The 19975-nt window shown below is 39.4% G+C and overlaps 1 protein-coding gene across 14 annotated transcripts in view; it reads left to right on the top strand.

Annotated features, from left to right (window-relative positions):
- Positions 1 to 19975, top strand: part of APBB2 (amyloid beta precursor protein binding family B member 2) — a 168745-nt gene that overhangs the window by 72012 nt on the left and 76758 nt on the right. For 10 of the 14 annotated variants that reach the window (XM_058837859.1, XM_058837861.1, XM_058837857.1 and 7 more), the window contains one exon: positions 4307 to 5107. In XM_058837859.1, coding sequence (XP_058693842.1) covers positions 4307 to 5107 — 801 coding nt within the window. Of the gene's footprint in view, positions 1 to 249; positions 319 to 4306; positions 5108 to 19975 lie in introns of all 14 variants that reach the window. The other 4 variants (XM_058837871.1, XM_058837867.1, XM_058837869.1 and 1 more) reach the window with 1 other exon arrangement.

Below are 19975 nucleotides of genomic sequence, written 5' to 3' on the forward strand. Positions count from 1 at the left end.
TATGTTCCTAGAAAGGTTGTACATTAACAAAAATATAATAGTTATTTTTAATCACATGTTCATGTTGCTGCAGACTAGCTTCTCCCACAGTTTAGTGACTTTCAAATATCATTAAAAACTCAAAAGATCCTCGCTGTTATGCTGTGAGCTTTATTTGAAATGCTTAACATCTCTCAGGAGCTTCTAAAATGTGGTATTTTCTTTTGTGTTTTCCCTTTGTTTTAATTCTTAAATGGTCCCTCTTTTCAGATTTCAAATTATAAACTATTTCCTGATGCATTGCTGATGCCCCGCGAGCCATGTCAGAAGTACTTCCAGGTCAGATGCCCTTTAAAAGATTCTGCTGTGCAATATGTGAAATTCTTCTCTTACTTTTCTTCTTCTTCTTTCCAGGCACATATTTCACTTTCATTTTGCATATGAAAAAGAGAAAGTACTTAGTAGGTTTTTTAACAGTGCCTTTTTAAAGAAATTCTCTATTCAGCTTTTTAAAAACTTTAAAAACTTTTTAAAAATCTTCCAGGGGACAATACATTGCAAAAAGTCACTAGATGGCAAAGACAAATTGGTCATGCAGTGGCTTTTTCTCTCTTTTTCTTCTAGCTCTGCAAGTTTTATGACAAGATTGAAAAACATCAATAAAAGCCACTCAAGTAATATCATTAGTTGTATTATTAGGATCCTTGGAGAATTTGCACTACTGTGACTACTCTGTGTTAAACACATTATACTGGTAAAAGTATTTTAATCAGTATCTGTAAGACTATTAAAAGCCTACAGTTGAGCCTGGGAGCTCTTTTAAAAAGTAAGCAAGTTGAAACCTTTAATGAATTGCTGTGACAGATCTTCTACTGAGTTAAGTGCTGTCTTGAAGAACCAACAATTTAACCATGTTATTATTCCCAATAATGATAACGTTCTAACTAATGTTAGCTTTTCACTAGAGTAGAATATTTTTTGGTGTTATACCTGCTTTTACTCAGTTACAACTTAGCAGTGTTCCCCCACTTAAACTGAGATATATGTATCAACTCAGTGACTCCTGGTCTGGTTGTCCATTTGTTTGCTCTTCAGCAGAAGGTAGAGAAATCGAAAATATGGTACCCTGTACCAGTAGCGTGGTCTCTGCTGGTGGCCACGCAGCACAAGGAGCTGTCTGAGAGGGGGATGGAGCCTGCCTGGGCCAGTCCTGGATGCTGGAATCTAGGGTTCCTGCATTTTTTTGAAGTTTTTAATTAGAAAGTTGGGATGTGCTTCCTCTGGGAAAAATTACATGTTTCAAGCATCATTCTGTCCTGTACAAAGGAGGAGGGACAGGCTATTTCTCTTCTTCCTTACACTGTTCTGCTATGCAATCTTTCTTCAGTGCTCTTAGGCATTTCCTTGCATTACAATTTTTCTGGCACTTTAGTTCTAGTCTCGTAGCAACTTCTACCCCTGAGATGGAAGATCTGCCCATCTGTACTTCTTCTCTTTTTGCCTTCTTTTCTCTTTTCTCCCTTTTTCTCACATCTGTGTCTGCTTCCAAGAGCAGAGGGAAGCTGGCCGTGTGCATCCCAGGGTGTGGCTGGAGCACAGGGGGACATCCCGCGAGCAGGCTCGTGGCTCCTGAGAGAGCAGCCTGCTTCACTCCTTGTGCTGCTGTTTGCCTGTTCATTGATCTTTGGATCATGATGGTTTGATCAACAGATCCCCTGAGATGGGGTCAGGATGGGAGATGGTGTCTAGTGAAAGGTTTGTTTTGGCATTTTTCTGTTCAGGGTCATACACCAGCCCAACTTAACACCCAAAGTCACAAACACTATGTGGGTCACAAGGAGTCCTTGGCTCAGTCATTGAACAATGTGCCAGTGTGCATCAAATCAATGGAGAACTTTTATCAAGCAGATTAGTAAAATGTAATACATTTTGTTGCAATGTTTCCAAGGGCTTATACTTAACAATATTTCTGAGCAATGAAACAATAACAGCAGGGAACGAGCTAAAGATAAGCTGGCAAGCAAATACTTAAGCTTTATCTAGAAAGATTATTTTTTTAAGAAATGTGTTGAGTGACAAAAACAGTGGCAAACATTGAAAGAAGTGGCTCATTTGTAACAAAGGAGAAGATTAAATTTCAGTCTTGTTCCATATTGTGGTAATTGTACTTATTGGTGAAAAACATGAATGCTGATTTTAATTTGCTGAAGCATGAAGTAAAATGTAATCTAGTGATATCCCTAGATACCGTGCAACTGCACAAATTCTAAAGGTCAGGCAGAGGAGGGGGTGGAAATTATCTTGCCCTATTACTTTACCTCTGTATGTGACTTTCACATTGTCAGATTTTGAGTGATTCAGAAAAGAATCCAAAGCAGCCACCTGATATGTAGAAGCTGCTTCATGTAAAACATTTTGGTAACATCTGATCGGATGTGACCTTGCTTACATTAGACCTAGCTGGTTTTGAACAAGATCCAGAAAGCTCTGTGTGTGTATATGACGTGTTTATCTGAGAAGTAGTTTATAATATTCCTTTAAATTTTGTAACAGTTGTGTTTTAAAGCCTCTTGTGGCTAAGGTTTGTTTCAGGTTAGCTGTTACCTAAGATGATGGCTTTTGCACGGCATGTGCATGGGGTGATCTGTCTTCTAAAGAATTTCCAGTTGGTTTAAGCTGATTGACCAGGGCTTGAGAAATTGGCAAATGTGAAAAATTGTAAAATTTAGTTTAAATTCTGTTTTTAACAACTTTTAGAAATTGTTTTTCAACAGCTGGGTGGGTAATTCAGGGAACAAAGGGTATTATTACTTGATCTGCTTGGTTTCAAATGAACCAGAGTGATGTTTGCAAGTGAGCAGCTTTGACAGCACATCAAAGAGAAGGGAACACTAGAAACTGCGCCTGCATTTAGAAAACAATGTGAAGTGCTCCTTTTCACTCTCTGTATGTATTATGTGTTCTTTTAGAACCCATATATTTAATTTCTTGTAAATCTGTACAGCAGTCAGTTCTGCCATTGCAGTGCAGCTCAGCTGAAATGATCTGTCATCAGCTAGCTCAAATTACAGCTTTTCATTCGTGGATAAGCCCCAGATACCTTTTTATGTGCAATATAAGCAGTCAATGATAACTGAGAATTAGGACCAACAGGAAGGGTGTTTCATGTTGTGGCAGATGGGAGTGATTTCTTGGTTTCTAATTTAGTTGCCAGGTATCAAACAACTGTGACTACTACAATAAATTGAGGTGTTCATGGAGTACTTGTCCAGTTTAGTGGAAGCCATAAATAGATGGTACAGGAATAAATTACAGTTTTTTTTAATGAGTTCTCTAAAAGGTCAATATTTTGACAATTTTTAATAGTCTAAAAATCTGCTCCCTCCATAAACTAAATAGTTTTTCAAAATATGAGCTGTGCCCCTAGCTAAGGAAAATCAGAAGCTTGTTTACAAGCAGAGAAAAGAATGATATTATTTAACAGCATAGTATGTGTACTCTGCCCTAGGATGTATGTTTTATCCTTAAGCTTGAACTTTGTGAGCTACAGAAATAGTAAGCCATCTTTGGAGCCAGCCCTTTTTTTGAAGTTGATTGAATTCCAGCAGGGTATTTTGTCAAGGGATTTTTTTTTCACTGCCCCTGGGATACAGGGATACAAATACACCTTTGTGAAATAATTTTCTACTTGTCTTCCCTGACCGTCTAAAAAATTCCCTTTTCTAAAAAAATTTAAAAGGAAGGGGAGGGAGGGAAAAGAAAGAAAGACAAATAGCAGAGAAAATGCAGGTGTTAGGACTAAACATCAGGATCAGCCAGTCAGGCTTGGCAGTAACAGCACTACCCAAAGATGAAAAAGAAGCAGCATCTGTCTGCAGTCTGCTTAGAAATATTTCAGATTTCTGCTTCCTAGTGATGAGTGCTTGAGGACTTATTTCCCTCCTCATCTGAGACAGAGGTGAAATACTGAAACAGTTATGGTAAGATAGTGAGAGTCCCAGGCATATTGCGAAGGACACCCCTGCTGCTCCAGAGTCAGCCTGCAACAGAATCAGAAATGAAAAATTTGCCCTAAAATTGTCTTGTATAGGGTCAAGCTTTCTGCTTTTTCTCATCTTCATGGTCCTGATGATCTCTCTGTATGTTTTTCTGCCTCAGTTCTTCCTTATTTAATAAGATAAGCTTTTTTTCTCTTCTCTTGCCCACTTAGGTTGTTGTAATTTTCCTCCTGTAAAACAATTACCTAAAGTGCTACACACCTTTACCAGAAGCCCTAGCAAAAGAGTGTATGTAAATGTGTTTCACGACTGTTTCTGTTGCTTTTCAGTCGATTCCGGCGTGGACGCGTTGGCAGTGTTTATGGCAAGCGGCAGCACGACGGACGTTGTGAATCGCAACAGCCCCGCCACCCCGCCCAACACCCTGAACCTGCGCTCCTCTCACAACGAGCTCCTGAATGCAGAAATCAGGCACACAGAGACCAAGAACAGCACTCCTCCGAAATGCAGGAAAAAGTATGCTCTGACTAACATTCAGACAGCCATGGGGCTTTCCGATCCAGCAGCTCAGCCCCTTCTGGGGAACGGCTCTGCCAATATAAAGCTGGTGAAGAATGGAGAAAACCAGCTCAGAAAAGCTGCCGAGCAGGGACAGCAGGATCCCAACAAAAACCTCGGTACTACTGCAGGCGTAAATGTAACTTCTGAGAAGTTTGAAAGCAATGAGCCGATCCCACAGGATTCCTCTGGCTGTGAAATATTACCCTCGCAGCCAAGGAGGACCAAGAGCTTCCTGAATTACTATGCGGATCTAGAGACATCAGCTCGAGATCTGGAGCAGGGTTTTGTTGCGATGGAAGATAAGTCTGCACAAAGCAACAGCCAGGCTTCTACCGTTATTGTCAATGGGGAAATCCTGCCCCGGAAACAAAACAACATGCCGAGCCCAGAGGATGGCCAGGTTGCCACAGTGTCATCCAGCCCTGAGACAAAGAAAGATCACCCAAAAACTGGGGCCAAAACAGACTGTGCCCTCCACAGGATTCAAAACCTGGCCCCAAGTGATGAGGACTCCAGCTGGACTACCCTGTCCCAGGACAGCGCCTCGCCGAGCTCGCCTGATGAAACAGGTACACAAGCAAAGACTCCTCACAGACACTGTTTTAGAAAGGGATTGCTTAGCTTTTCTCAGCTGATGCTGAAGGAAGAGAAGGAGAGAGGTGGTTTAGCAGTTTCAGTGGGGAAGTGGATTGTATGAAAATACAAGCACTGGCCTTGTACACAGCTGCTAGTCTGCTTAGGGAATGCTTGGAAGCTTTCTGGTCAATTGTAGCAGCTTTAAGAAAAGCACCAGCAGATGGCTCATACAGGGTCCTAGAAATATGTTAACTGCACCTCTTGGCTAGTTTATAAATAATTGTTCTTCAATAATCAGTGGGTGCATGTTGTGAGAGGAAAGTGATTGTTGGGAGATACTGAACTACTGATAGCTAACTACACACAATGAAAAAGCTTTTCTGAGCAATGATTTTTCGGTTCAGTGAAGATTTTTACTTTTGTTATGCACAGCTTTGTAAGTGTGCCCACTACATCCCAGTCATTTGATAATTCTCCCTCCCTATGTGGCAACACGGGTAAAGAGAAACCTTCCCAGCTGAGGAGCTGTGCAGGGAGCCCTGGTGATGTCTGTCCTGGTGGTCTGTGGTTTGGGGCAGGGACAGGGCTCTTCACTGGATCTAGGGTAGGAGGAGAGCATTGTGTGGGGTCTTCACAGCTCAGTGCTCTCCAACGCTTGCATTTATGCTCCAATAATAGATGTTAGGGCCCAAAGAAAGAAAGAAGGATTTATCTAGGGGAAAAAAATATGTAGCAAACTTTTAGTCATATGACTTCTGGGAAGTGAAAAAATTGCCCAGTATTGAGAACAGTTAATACATAAAAGAATGTAGTCCAGCAGGTACCTGGGGAATTAATAATACTCAGTCCTGAGACTGTATTTAGCACACCAGTTTATCCAGAAATATGATAGAAATATGGTTTTCCTGAGAAGACACTGTTGAAAATAACAATATGCTTCTTTCAGGGCTTCTGAATTGTTTTGTCTTCCTCTTCCCACTCTTAATAATATTTCATTATTTAAATCCTGGAAATCTGAATATTGTTTTGTGAGGTATTTTTGTTACTTTGTTTTCACGTATTTTCTTTTGGAGTTGTGTAATTCAAAAACCCTGAAAAATTTATTCTTAATTGATTGCACTGGGAATGCATCATTGTGTAGATAAAATCTTCCTGAAGTCTCCTTAGGGCAGGACGCTTCTACGTGTGGTCTAATAAAAAGGTGTTTTCAAGAGCCTTGGCTTTCTCTCTGAGGAGGTCAAAAATAAATACAACTCAATTTAAAGATACAAAACAACTGACTTATTTAAACAAATGGTAATAAACAGATATGATAGAATCCATTAATAATGAGCATTGAACACCACAAGCACAGTATGGTATAAGAAATGTGTTTTGAGGAACCTCTTCTTTCTTCTCCATGGAAATTATCTCTATGTGCATCTTGACAAGAACTACATTGACCTCAACTTTCAGATATTTTTTTTAGCACTTTCAGCTATCCAACCTTCTTTCTGAAATTCAGTACTTAAAAAAAAAAGTCTGTGGTGATTTTAGAAGCAGAAAAAACCTATAGTCAGCAAAGCAATGGGATGTCATCGAGATCTTAGCACATGCCAAGCCGTAATGGGTTTTCAGGCAGCCTTCCTAGAGACAGGCAGTGCCTTACCACCAGAGCTGACTGACAGCCAGCACTGCAGGCAGTCCCCCAAACAAGGAAACCTGCCTCTGTTGGCCTCAGGCACTGCATCTCCCCTGGGACCTACTGTATCTATCCAGCTGAATCCTCTGTCGTTTGGAGCGTCTTATGAATAACCAGATACCAGCTCCAGGTGGTTTTAATACTGCAATTGGACCAGAACAGGGTTCACATCATGGGGAATGCTTCCTTCTTCTCTCTCAAGAAACTTTCCTTAGTTTAGCTTTCAAAGGAAACACGTAATGTGTTATTACACTGTCTACCTATTCCTTCTCTCCCTCTCTGTATTCATCAGCTTCACCTGGTTGAGTTTGTATTTATTCATTGTAGGATTCTATGTGGTGCAAGCAGCAGCAAAGCACATGCCCCAGAGCTCAAACCTAGGAGAGAATGAGGGTGATGTGTTCTGTTTGTGACTTGCTTTTTTTTGTTTGTTTGTTTGTTATTTGTTTGTTTTTTTGTTAAGAAGCTCCCTAGTAGGTGGGCACATTTCTTAATCTTTGTATCACCTGAAAAACAATTTCAGTGGAAAGTGATTCTGCCACAGTAAAGTGCAGTGCTCTCTGTTATAATCTCTAATGAATTAGAAATGAGAATTCTTCAGAAAATAAAAAGAATTCTCTTTTGCCTCCAAACCAGCAAGAAAACTGGAATGTGCTTTTGCTTTCTGTTTTAATTTAAGTAAACCCCCCTCCTTCTGGAACCAGGAATAACCCCATAATTAGGAAAGTCCCTGAGATATGGGCCACATGATGCTAGAGAGCTGCAGATGTTTCTTGCTCTGTGCCAGCTGCCCTTCTTGCTCTCTTTGGGGTTGTGGGAGGATGTGCAGGGGCAGCAACCTCCTCAGGCTCTCCTGTCTCTCAGCCTTTGGGTCACATACCTGGTTTCTCCCTAGTTGATATCAAAGAGGTATTAAAACCACAAGTGTCCTCTTTTTCAGGAGTGCTGCTGTGTGCAAGTGCATTATGCCAAATGCATCTCTGCTGCTGGTCTCCGAGCAGATACAAGAGGGCAGTTTAATAGCTGGTTACAAATAAATGAGTTCAATCCACAGCTGCAGAAATGGCAGCTGTGAGACTGTCCCTTGGGGATCAGGAGTGGTCTGAAATAACAGCACGTCTGGGAATACAATAAAAATTACAGTAAATCATGAACTAGTCAGAAAGACTTATAGCAGTGGTCAGTTCTGCCTCTGATTTTAATCAGCATCTTTGGCCAAATTAAAATGGATGTCCTCTTGAAAGCACAATTCTTCCTCTGCAGTACCTATCTGATACAGACAATGTCTGTTACTTGCTCAGAACATGTTTTCTGTGTTCCTGAGTGGGGAAGAAGATTTATGTACTAAAAATAGATTCAATTACATTGTGGATTAACACAAGTCCTATAAAACTAGAGAGAGAACCACCTATACAGTTGTAGGGCTCTAAGTAAACATCCAATTTTCAGATTTTTAGGAATAAGAGTCTGGTTCACACTTGCTGTGCACCCTAAAGACTGAAAACTTTTAATATTGGCTGTTATTTATACTTTTTTTTTAATCCTGCTTGTTACTGATAACCATGTCTCAAGGATATGGATGTTTTATAGTGTCAGGCTTGACTGTTTGCTCACTGCTTATGAAATAAGAAAAGTGACTATTGTTCTGTATCCCCAGTGTGTGTGTAGGTAACATTCTGCATGTGAAGTTACTAACTGCACATTTGTCTCTTATTTAGCCATCCCTATAAGAATATTTTAGGGTCAATTTAAAAGAAATAAAACTACAAGGGCAGCCATGGTTACACAATGTTCACAGTATCAGGGTCTACTAGTAGAAGACTATAAAATAAATTGGACTTGATAGTATATTGAACTTGAAAGATGATCCTCTCAAGCACACATTACCACTATCAGTTGCACAGAGAGGCTGCTTGCTGTGTTTAGGCAGTCAGTTTGGTTTTATTCTGTGATTCTCAGTGGAGCTACCTAAATCCCTATCTTGGATGCTTTAGTGCTCTGACTTTGACTCTGAAATCTAAAGATTCCACAATTAAGATTGAAAATCAGCACCCAGATTCCACAATTAAGAGTAATAATCAGCACCCTTTTGAATTGAGATAGATAACAGAAATGGGTATGTAAAAGTGAATTAAGTGTGCTTAAATTGAAAAATGGGAGAATAGATGGTCTATATGGCAATGATTAAAATCCTCTTCCAAATCCTGTTTGCAATTACCAAAATTTGGGACTATAGAAGAGGTTTTCCAGAATGTATTGTGTGGTCTTAGTTACAGTTTCATACTTAACTGGTTATCAAAAAGACAATGATTTTTCAGTTCATCAGAGCCATTCAGCTTCCTCTCTAGAGTGAGCTTGGTTCAACTGCCCACCTGGTGTCCCATGAGATGTCTGGTGGTGTCCAAAACAGGCAGCAGAGAAGAGGCAAGAGCTATGTCTTGAATTTGGAGAAACAATCACAGGCTGAGCAGGATGCACATTAGGTAACACAGGTGAATTAACCAGCTGAATAGAGTCTGAAACACCTGCCTTATAATTCAGAAATGAAATTTGTTTGTTTTACTATGTCTGTCTTTGTTTTAAAAATAGCTCCTTGTTTAATCTCTGCTATATTGTTCCCAAAGGGTCGAGGATGGTTTGTCATACAGCTCTCTCCTCGCCTGACATCTCTCCCTGGGTGCCCTGGGGCTGGAGGAGATTGAGTTTGAAGACACTTGCCCTGTGCTGGCTGTGCTTTGACTACTAATGCACTGATGTGGCTAGCTCAGTCCTTTGGCTACAAATAGTGTCAAATGTGGCCCGGTCCTGACACAGCTTCATTGATTTGACCTTACTCCAGCTGAACTTTTGCCACTTGATGGGAGTCTAACAAATTGGGTTGTTTTGCCCTTAATATTTCATTTCTTGTTTGGCGGTTGTCTTTTCAGGACACTTCCCAACTGCTACCTTAGTAAAGCACGTAATTCCTAATACAGAAAATATCATAGTGCTGCTTTGTATAAGTGCAATACTATGATTTTGAGCCTGTTAAAAATGAATATTTTTCTATTCAGTAAAATGAGTAGTTGTGGGATAAACAAATGCCTGCACATATACCTGCATGGGAAAGTAGAAGGTGGCAATGGGGAGTAGAGGTGGTGCCGAGACAACACAGGGAAGTACATGCCAGCGTCATGCTTCTGCCTGAGTAATTCACAAGATGCCCAGAGCACTCTACTGTTTCCTTTAACTAAGTTTCCTTTAACTCCACAATGCATTTTATGTGAATGTGTAATGTTAAGAGACATTAGGTCTTGCTTTTTGTGTGCTGTAGCAAAGTGGAAAACTCTTCTGAGCATCTGTAGGGCAGACTCAAGTTTCAGAAGTGGTAAATAACTTTATCATGTCAGGGACTTAACTTGACAAACTATTTTTGGAAACTTTCCAAGCTTGTGTAGTTTAGGGATAGAAGTGTGTAATTCTGGATGCTGTGCATACTCTCTGAGGTCTCTTGTGCCTAGGATTGTCAGACACAGGACCAAGCAAAGAGGAAGAGAAAACAAACCACACGAAAGAGAAAACAGAGAAGGCAATGGGGAAAAGTCAGGATCCTGATTTCAAACGGTTGATAATGCAGGAAGTTGCACAGAGGAAAAGCCACGATAAGCTCATACCAGACTAACCACTGCTCCTTAAAAAAAAAAAAAAAAAAAAAGAAAGAAACTTTCCAGTTCATAAAGCTGTTCAAGTAATAAAAAATGATGGCCGAAATCGATCCAGTAAACCTCTGCCTCAGCACTTCTGAATGCTGCATAGAAGTCAGGCCAAACTTCAATCCACCTGATTGATGCTTTGAAATGGGTATAGATATCTCTGGGGAAGAGAAGGAACAGTATTACCTTTGGGAGGATGCTTTATGTGCAGGCCTCTGTTTGTTAAGGCAAGCTGAGAACAAGGTTGTATTCTTCCAGATGGGGTCTGTGTGCTCTGAAGCTCTTTGGAGCCTGTTTGGGTGCTTGTTTGTTATCTTCTAGGCTCCTGTGTATCAGCTGCAGGAGGTGTGGTAGAGGAATGGTATTCCTCTACACTGAGCAGAATGAGTCTCTAGTCTTTGCAGTGACCCTCGAGCTCTTGGAGGGCCTTGCACTTGCTGGGGTAGCAGTGATTCACCAGGTGTACAAGCTGGGCATGGCCAGCACAGCTTGGGAAGTTTCCTGCTCAGGAAGTATTCCTGCCTCTTTGCACCCTGCAGAGTGGAAATGTAAAGCCTGGGCTGCTCCTGTGAGCACCTGCTGTGATCCCAGTGTCGAGCCCAGCAGTGGTGAGCTGGTCACCCCACTGCTCTCAGAGGAGAAGGCTGATGGAGGAACAAGTGGGTTGTGAAGTGGGGGAGATGGGCTGGAAGATGGAATGTGACCTGGAGGAGGGACTCACTGGAGGGGGAAGCAAAAGGAGAGTCAGCAACAGTGGAGATAAATAAGGACTTGGCACCAACTGAGGGAGAGCTGGAAGCAAGCAGGGATGTTTGCAGATAGTAGGTTAGGCAAGCAAGAGTAGCACAAAGGCAATGACAGTAAATCAGATGGACTAAGTTTGACAGCAGCAGTATTAGGGATTTTGTTTGTGCTGGGATGTTATTTCAGGACAGAATTCCTGAAAACTTAACACAAAAATGGGGAGCTCTGAGTTATTTAATACTGCAGTACTGCTAAGACGAAGTTTGGGCCCCTGTGAGAGGAGATGTCTGTACAGTGGCTGTACATAGACTTAAATCCTCCTCAAGTTCCTGCCCTGTTATGTTTGCACCTGGAGGTATTTCTTTTAATCTTCTCTAGTTAGTGGCTTCTTTAGACCCCAGTCTCTCAGTGCATTGCTTCCTTATGTGCTGAATTCTCACGTAAGTCAAGCATTAGGTGATTGAAGTCTAATTTGGCTTTAATTAACAACATGGGATTGGCTGAAGTGGGTTGTGGGTCCCTTGAGTCACAATGGTGCTGTTCCAAGTTATGGTATTGCACATAGAGAAATTTCTGGATATACAGAAACCTACAGCATGTAGCACCAAGACATGGAATAGATGGTGCTGCAGACAGCCTTGGGTTCGTTGCTGTTGCATTAGGAGAAGGTGGGTTGATCAGAGCAGTACTGAGCATCTCCAGGAGCCAGAGGAGGTGCTGTGTGATATGACTTGACATGCAGAGACCTTGCTCTGAACTCAGTCCTGCTTGAGAGTGGATGTCTGGTCCCTGCCTTAAGGGACATGAAGCCTTTTTAAAGAAATCCCATAAAAGCACATATATTTGCCATTAGGACTCGATTGCTTCATTCTAAGAGCCCCTGGCTACTCAGGATAAGGCTGGAAATGTCCAGTGTCTGGATGCCACAGAGCTCAAGATAATGACATTAAGTGGGATCCTTGTAGTGTCTGGATCTGGTTTTGTAAAGCCCAGCAATATGTGTCCTTCAGCTTGCACAGTAGGTTTGTCCATGATACTTTGCTGATGAGAAGGCACTGGGGAGAGAACAACTCCAAATATAAAGCATATATTTTTGCTTCCTGCTTATAGTGTCTCTGGGGCATTTCAATCCATTTTTTATATGGTGTTGTTACAGGGATTATTTTTTAACTTCTTTTTGTTATTTTGATTATTTTATATGTACATAATTTGATACACTGATTTATTACATAGTGAGACTAGTTCAAGGCTTTTGCTTGAAAATCATTCTCAGAACTCTTCATTAAACTGTTTCTTAATAAAATGATTTCATCCTAAACAATAACACAAATTAACTTAATGCATTTTTCCTGGTTTTTAATTACTTTTGGATTCTACAGAGGTCAATATAATTTTTTGACACTGTATCAGTTATTAACTCAGACATCATTGCAGGGCACTGAGGAAGAAGTAGCACTGTCATAATCCACAAGTCAGAGCTTTAACTTTTAACTTTGTCGAGCACACTTTCTGTTTGCATGTAACCGATAAAATACTCTAAATCGAAGATTATGGCTTTTACTTCTTGGAAGTGGATTTTGGAACTTCTCTGAACCTGAGAAGTTTTTAGTAGGAGCAAAGAGCCCCATCCCTCCTCCCCTACTCAACAAGGAAGCCAAAAAGCGCAACTCAGATTGGCCAAATTAATTTTTAAATTAGAATACATTCCCATTCAGACCTTAATTTAATTTTACTTGTACTCTGTAAGAAAGAGACAGTCAAGTTATCCTGGTCATTTTGGCTGACATGATTCTTGGCTTTGCTTAAATTATTGATTATAGCAAGGGGAGGGACTTTGCAATGAGAACAGTGCTCTCACTAATATAAGCCTTTCTCTAAATCAATTTCTACCATTTCTGCAATGCACCTGCAGGAAGTCGGAGGTTTACAGCCTTAAGAAGAATTTTGTCTTCAAAGAGTGGATCTTTGCTTTACATTTTTTAAACTTTTCATGTTTATACAGGCAACTGAAGAGGAAAAAAAACCCAACATAAATATATTTACAGGGGGTGACCTGCAGGATGAGGGGCTGTTCTGGTTCAAAGTTGAACTGATTAAATCTTGATTTGATTGTAATCTAAAAGCTTGTGGGCTGAAGGTACTGTTTCAAAAGCTTGTCTCCTTTAGCAGAATCAGTCAGAAAATACATCAATGTCTTGCAAGCTGGAATGAATTCAGTGGAGGATGCAGTATATGCACACACTGCTGAAATCCATGTATAGCCATCTCTCTTATTTTTTCTTGGCTTATTAGAAAATGCAGTCATTTATGGTCAACATAGGGTGTTTCCTCTGTTACATTGAATGGGGATGGCTTCTCTTCCCTCCCATCCAAAGTACAGTTCCTCATTCAACTGATTAAGTAAGTGTTTAAACACAGCAGTGTATTTTCTCATATTTGAGTTGGAGATGTTACACAGAAGGAGAATATGAAGCTGTTGGAATATATATATAGCAAACTTAAAGGATGCTGGTAGCAGATCAGTACGTGTTGAGCTATACAGGAGCATCTAGTAACTGTAAGTAACACTTCTGTTCTTCTTTTTCATAGCATTGGCTGACAATGTCACTTAGGCCTGATACTGAATGCAATTATTTTATCTGTTAATAAATATTCTGCTCGGTGGAAGATCAGCTGGTATCTGACAGGTTAGGTTGCAGCAGTATCTTCCTGAATGCTCATTATTTCAATAGTGAATTGACAAGTGATGTTTTATACTTGTGATCCATAGAGCTTGAAATCTGAAATTTGATAGATCTAAAATACATTAAAAACCAGACTTCTGATTTCTCCTTTACATGTGACAATTTCTTCCCCTGTAATTTTCTGGTAGTCAAAGGGAAGAAAAAATTATCTCTAAGCAGTGTAATAGTGTACCCCTAGTCATTCCCTAAAGTTCAAGGCAAAGGAACTTTTGCAATACTGAATGTGGGTTTGGGGATTAGAACAATGAGGCAGTTTATAACCAGAATTGAACTGGGAGCTGTCAAAGAATGTTGACTAGTATCTTAGATATTTTTTTTGTCCATCTTGCCAGCTCTAAATAAATCAATTTGTTGAGGTAGAAAAAGGATGTCTTACTGGAAAGCTGATTCACACAAAACCTTTGCACAACTTTTTCTCTTCATTATAGGGGAACTGTAATTAAATAGCACAACTGTATTTTCTTCTTACAGAAACAAAGTAATAGTAAGAAACAGTTTGGTTTGGCTTCTGTAAAATTATTTGAAATTTGGTTCATGATTTTCTTTTGTGGGTAAGGTAGCATTGTTTGTCACACTCCAGCTGTAGCAGAATTTCAAGATAACATTTGGTGTTAAAATCAAATTACCTTCCTTTTCTTTTGTGCTTAACTAAAACAAAATAACGAGTCTCCTTTTTTTGCCCATGGAGGCTATCAGCAGATCAACTAAGGAATTTTCAAATCTCCTGGCTACATTAATTTCCTTTGGTTAATTGTGCTGGAAGATAACCAGTACTTTTTTTAACAAAGATATCTGAAAAGTAGGAAGATGATGTCAGAACAATAGAGATTTCAGGGTTAAGCTTCCACTGGCATGGAAGAGGAAGTTTATTTAATTTTTCTTATGGGATTGTTTTTTTCCCACTAAAATGGGTGTGTTGGGCTTTGTAAAATTATATTGCCTATGTGTATTAAGGGTAAGTATAGGAAATAAGACTTCATTGCAACATCAAAATTAATGTATGATCATTGGCAGAAGATTTATTTTCTATAGTTCTCTTGATTTCATGTCACGGGTGAATTCTGTCTTTCAGAACTATACTCCAGATTTCTGCACTTTGAATATACCAAGCTCCTATTACCTAAGATTTTCTAATCCTACAATGACTTCATGGGGAAAATGCAGCATTTTAAGAGAGGCTGCCTTAGGAATAGGGTGACAGTGGAAGTTTCCCCATTCTCTCCATTCTCTGTTCCTCCCAGTAGCTTCTGACCACATCCACTTTAAGTTTCTAGAAGTTTTTCCAGAAAATAGTGGGGCATGGTCCAGTGTACTCAACACTTCCCAGAGGAAATCACCTGGTTTTTTGGTGGATAGGTGCCTCTGACTTGAGGGAGACTGTTAATCTGGGACAAGCTTCAACTGTTCTGAAATAAAACCAATTGAGTAGTGACTCTACTTAGTTGTGGTTTTCCAGGAATGATGCAGAAGGGTGGATTTTCTCTCTGCCAGAAGTAAGTGGAGATGTTATCTATGTGTTCTATCAATGTTTGAGGTTCACTGCTTCCAGATTTTGTTAATGTCAGTGCAATAGCTGTAGGACAGTATTAAAAAAAAAACCACAGGCAAAATGTACTGATTCAGAAGTTGCATTTGCTGCAGCCCACACTTGAAAAATACTGTAATAGTAATTACTGGTTGTATTTTAAGTATTCAAGTGTACAGCAGAATATTGTGGGTGGAGGAATACATCTAGTATTCATATAGTAGACCTCATTGTTTTCCTCTGCAAACCACCCCATCTGCAGACAGGGCAAATGGACAGATCAAGCACTGGAAGTAAGGGGAGGGGAGGGAGTTTTCACATGTTGCTCCTTTAGTAGTAATACACTTAATTTTACATCTTCATTTTCATTGCACAGGAATAGACAGGATCATTTATAAAGGCTGAAGTAGAGATGAATAACTTCTTCAATATATTCCAGTAAACCAATTAAAAACAAAAGGAAAACAAACAAATTCTTCTTGGAACCAATACACCTTGTCCCCAAGTGGGAGTTTGAAAACAATATATATTCAAAAGCAAGAATAAATTTCAGGTCATTGTTTATCTTTTCTGGGTTAAGCTTTCATTTTAATTTTGTTTTTTCAGCTCTTACCCTATTTTGAGAGGGAAATGTGGTAGATTCTATGGGTTTTAATGTGAGGTTTTTGAATATTTGTTGATTTGTTGTGGGGTTTTTTAAAGTGAACAAGCTACAATTTTCCCATTGATTCCATCAGGAGTTAGGGAGCTAAAAAGTTCCAGATATCTCAAGACACAAAATTGTAAAAATTTCTGTCAAAAATGCTGAGAACAAGTGTGAATTCACAAGAGCAGTATTTCCTTTCTTCAGTATTTATAAAGTAAACCTTTTGAAAGGAATGAACCTTGCAGCTTGAATTCTGTAGTAATGAACAATCAACTACCTCATTTGGTAAAATGCTAAAGGGCTTTTGGTGGGATATACTTTTATGACTTGCTGAGGGGTAAGGTGGTAGTCAAAGTTTGAGAGAGAGAAAACTCTTTTCTCCTTCTGGTAACATTACTGCAAAGGGGTCAGTGTAAAGGGCTCCAGATTGGGTTATTTTGACTTCTGGTTTATTGTTCTACAGATGCTGTGTCAGGATTGTGTGTTTTCCTGGCCACTGTTTTATCTGGGCTATTTTCAGGTGGCAGGATTCAATGAGAATTTGTTATCAGTGCAGAAACTGAATTTCTGGCTAGCATCTTGCTTACTGTGTGTTGCTGCCATCTCTTCTTTCTACTTCTGAAATTTTCTGGAATGCAAATAATATCAGGGCAGCAAGACTGTAAACACTTACTGACATAAGAGCTTTCCTGACCTGTAGTAATTGTCTTGTGTAAAAGCATGTAGTGTAAGCAGTGCTAATTACCTTTCCACAGCAGTTGTCTCTGCACTAATCACCAGACAGATCTGATGTTAGTTAACCGCTCCTCAGTAGTTCAGCTATATCCCCATTTCCTTATTCATGCAGATATAAATCTGTTCTATTTGCTTATAAATAAATTTGTATTTGTTAAATGGTGATGCATAATTTGGTATAAAAGTAGTAAAGTCTTCCTTTTGGATCATGTTAATATAACTTGTGAGGGGACAAGTGTGAAAAGATAATATTCAGTCCCATAACTCCTATGTTTCTACTGTCATATGAGATTATTCTGTATCTCAGGGTAGGAAAGTTACAGAGGAAATAATTAGGTTACAAAGTTTACAAGGGAAAGAATACCTTAGTATTTATGAGAATAAATGTATTATTTATTTTCATTCTTGGAATATATATCTATATTTATATATAAATCACTTAGAGGAAGCTTGGATATATTGGTTTGAGAGTTCTCACATCAGTGACTCTTTGATCTGATCCAGTATAACTGCTGTGGTAACTTTTATCAAAGTCTTCAATAATGATCTTAGTTCCACTATTTCCTATGTAAACTAATTCAGTAAATGGAAGGCAGAGCTTTTACAAGAGTTGCAGAGGTTACAGTTCCATGTTGTACATAACCAAGTGGCCCTTTACAGCAGACCTTAGGCTCATGTTGTTCTTTATGGGTTGCTTCTCCCACAGGGATCAGTAGCTGAAACTTTTGGCTTGACTAAAAACAGAAACAGGGCTAGCATGAAGTGGTCCTCTCCCTGTTACATCTTTTTCACTTTCAGTAATTGATAGTTATGGAACTTTCAGACTTGGTATATTCTTCATGTTATCTTCTTTAATTGCCCTTAATAGACTTTTCTAATGTTAATTTATTAAATCAATTTTTTCTCATTTGTATTTCTGGCATCCACAATATCCTGTGACCATGAGCTCCATAATCAAATTATGTATTATATGAAAAAGTGTTTCCTTATTTTATAAAATTTCTCTCAAATAATTTCATTAGATGCCTCTTGCTTGTCTGTTTTAGGAAGCAGTAAATAACAGTGAATGATGATTTCCTTTCCATCCTTGCCTTCTTCCCACCATTCATGATTTTACAGATTTCTCTGACATCATCCCCTCCTCCCTGTCATTCATTCTCCAGGCTGGAGAGCCGTGTTTTACTCAATGTCTCTTCCTGCAGAGAGATTTTTATCTGTCTTTTCTAATTCTGCTACATTAATTTTTACAGTAGGGCACGTGAAGTGCATGCACTAGTCCTGTGATAGTTCAATCCTACATTTAAAACTGTAGGCGTAATTTATCTTGATCTTGACTCCTAAAGTAACTTTTTCAACTGCCAGTGAATACTAAAATGCTACCTTCAAACAACTTTGTAACCTTGATCCTTACAGAGTGGCAAATGGTAATTAATTGCCTGCCATTGTGTATGAGGATTTGAAGTGACAGAAGAGTAACAGTAAAGGAACTTGCAAGAAATTGATAAAAAAGAGGAGATGGGTATCTTTGTTGAAGAAAATGGAAAGGAGAAGGTTGTGCATTGGAAAACAGCTCTTGAAACTGTGTGTATCCTAATCCTGTAGGATCTATCTGTAGTCTTTTGTCTTTGCTCAGCAACAAAGGTGAATAGAAATCAAGAAAGGGCACTCTTCACATCCTATATAACTGGTTTTCCAGCTTTCCAAAACCACCTGCAGTCCTCTGGCATGTCCACAAATTGTAAGGTTTCCACCAAAGATTATCTACTGTTTTCAGCTGGGGGAGAAGACCATTCTGTTGCTTGTGCATCTCATTTTACTGTTTGTGACAACATATGATGACAGTCAGCTGTTTGTGATGACAAACATCTTCAGGATTTCTTAACACCAGAAGGTCTTTTCCACAGTGTTTATAGAGCTCAGTGCTTGTGCTTTATCATACACTGGAGATTTTGTCTATTGTTTTCCCATGGTTTGGCATATTTTTATTCTTACCAAGCAGATGTTTGTGTTTAGGGGTATTCTATCTCAGGGTTCATAGTAAAGAAAACTTTTCAAAACTGCTCTGGGCATATGCATCTTTAAGTGAAGTTTATCCTCGCTTTCAAAGCATCCATTTTGCTAATGGCCTTTGAATTGAAGGTGGTACTAATTGTAAGTGCAATTGTGTTGTGGTTCTGTGGGCTTTTAAAATTAATCTCTTTATTTTTCTCTTTCAAATGCTGTCTGGCTTAGGACTCTTGTTGTTGTGTGTTGGGTTTGTTCCTGGCTACTGTTTGCTAGCTTAGACTTCCCAGGGTTACTTAGGCCACAGTTATTTTTTTCTGAATTTTCTTCTAACTCTTGCTAGTGCATATATCAGAGATACCGTTTGTATCTCCTTAAATGCAAATTTTTAAACCTAGCTTCAATTACATATATGAATCCACTCTGTGAAAAGTACAGAATTTTACTGCTGGAGTGCCATGAAGTAGATAAGAGAATGAAAATATTCATATTTCTAGTGCTAGATGGATGCTTTCAAAGATGATTGACATCTTTGAGTTTTCTTAATACCAGAAGGAATTTGGACATTATGACTAAAGATTTAATTGAAACTTGATAAACCAATGTAGTCACGTGAAATACTTGAATTAAGTGAAGGGCTAAGAGAAACCCTGTGTGCTATCAGCATATTTCCTTCTCCCAGTGCATGTGGAAACACAGCCAGTTCCTCTGGAGCTTCTATCTGCTGCCAGAAGCCCCCGTTCATAAAGCCTTCCTCTTGTAGATGCTGTACATTGCACTTCATGTATGGCTCTATGCACTGTGCAGGAAAATACTTAGTTCAGCTGAAACAAAATTACTTTTGAAAAGGTTAAAGTTGTTTGGTTGTTGCCTTTTTTTTTCCTTATAAAAAGTCTCAGAGTTTGAGGGCTGGGAGGTGAAGCTTGAGTTCACCATCTTACAAGCCCTCAGCGTGACCTGGAGCTGCCTGAGGTGCCCAAGCTTCCCTCTTAGCGTCTCTCACTGCAGGCAGGCCATGGGCCATGGGGTCAATGTGCTGCTTCCTTGACTTGTGCAAAACTTCATGCTTATGCATCTCTAAGTGGATTTT

The sequence above is a fragment of the Poecile atricapillus genome, chromosome 4 (assembly GCF_030490865.1).
Source record: "Poecile atricapillus isolate bPoeAtr1 chromosome 4, bPoeAtr1.hap1, whole genome shotgun sequence".
Lineage (NCBI taxonomy): Eukaryota > Metazoa > Chordata > Aves > Passeriformes > Paridae > Poecile > Poecile atricapillus.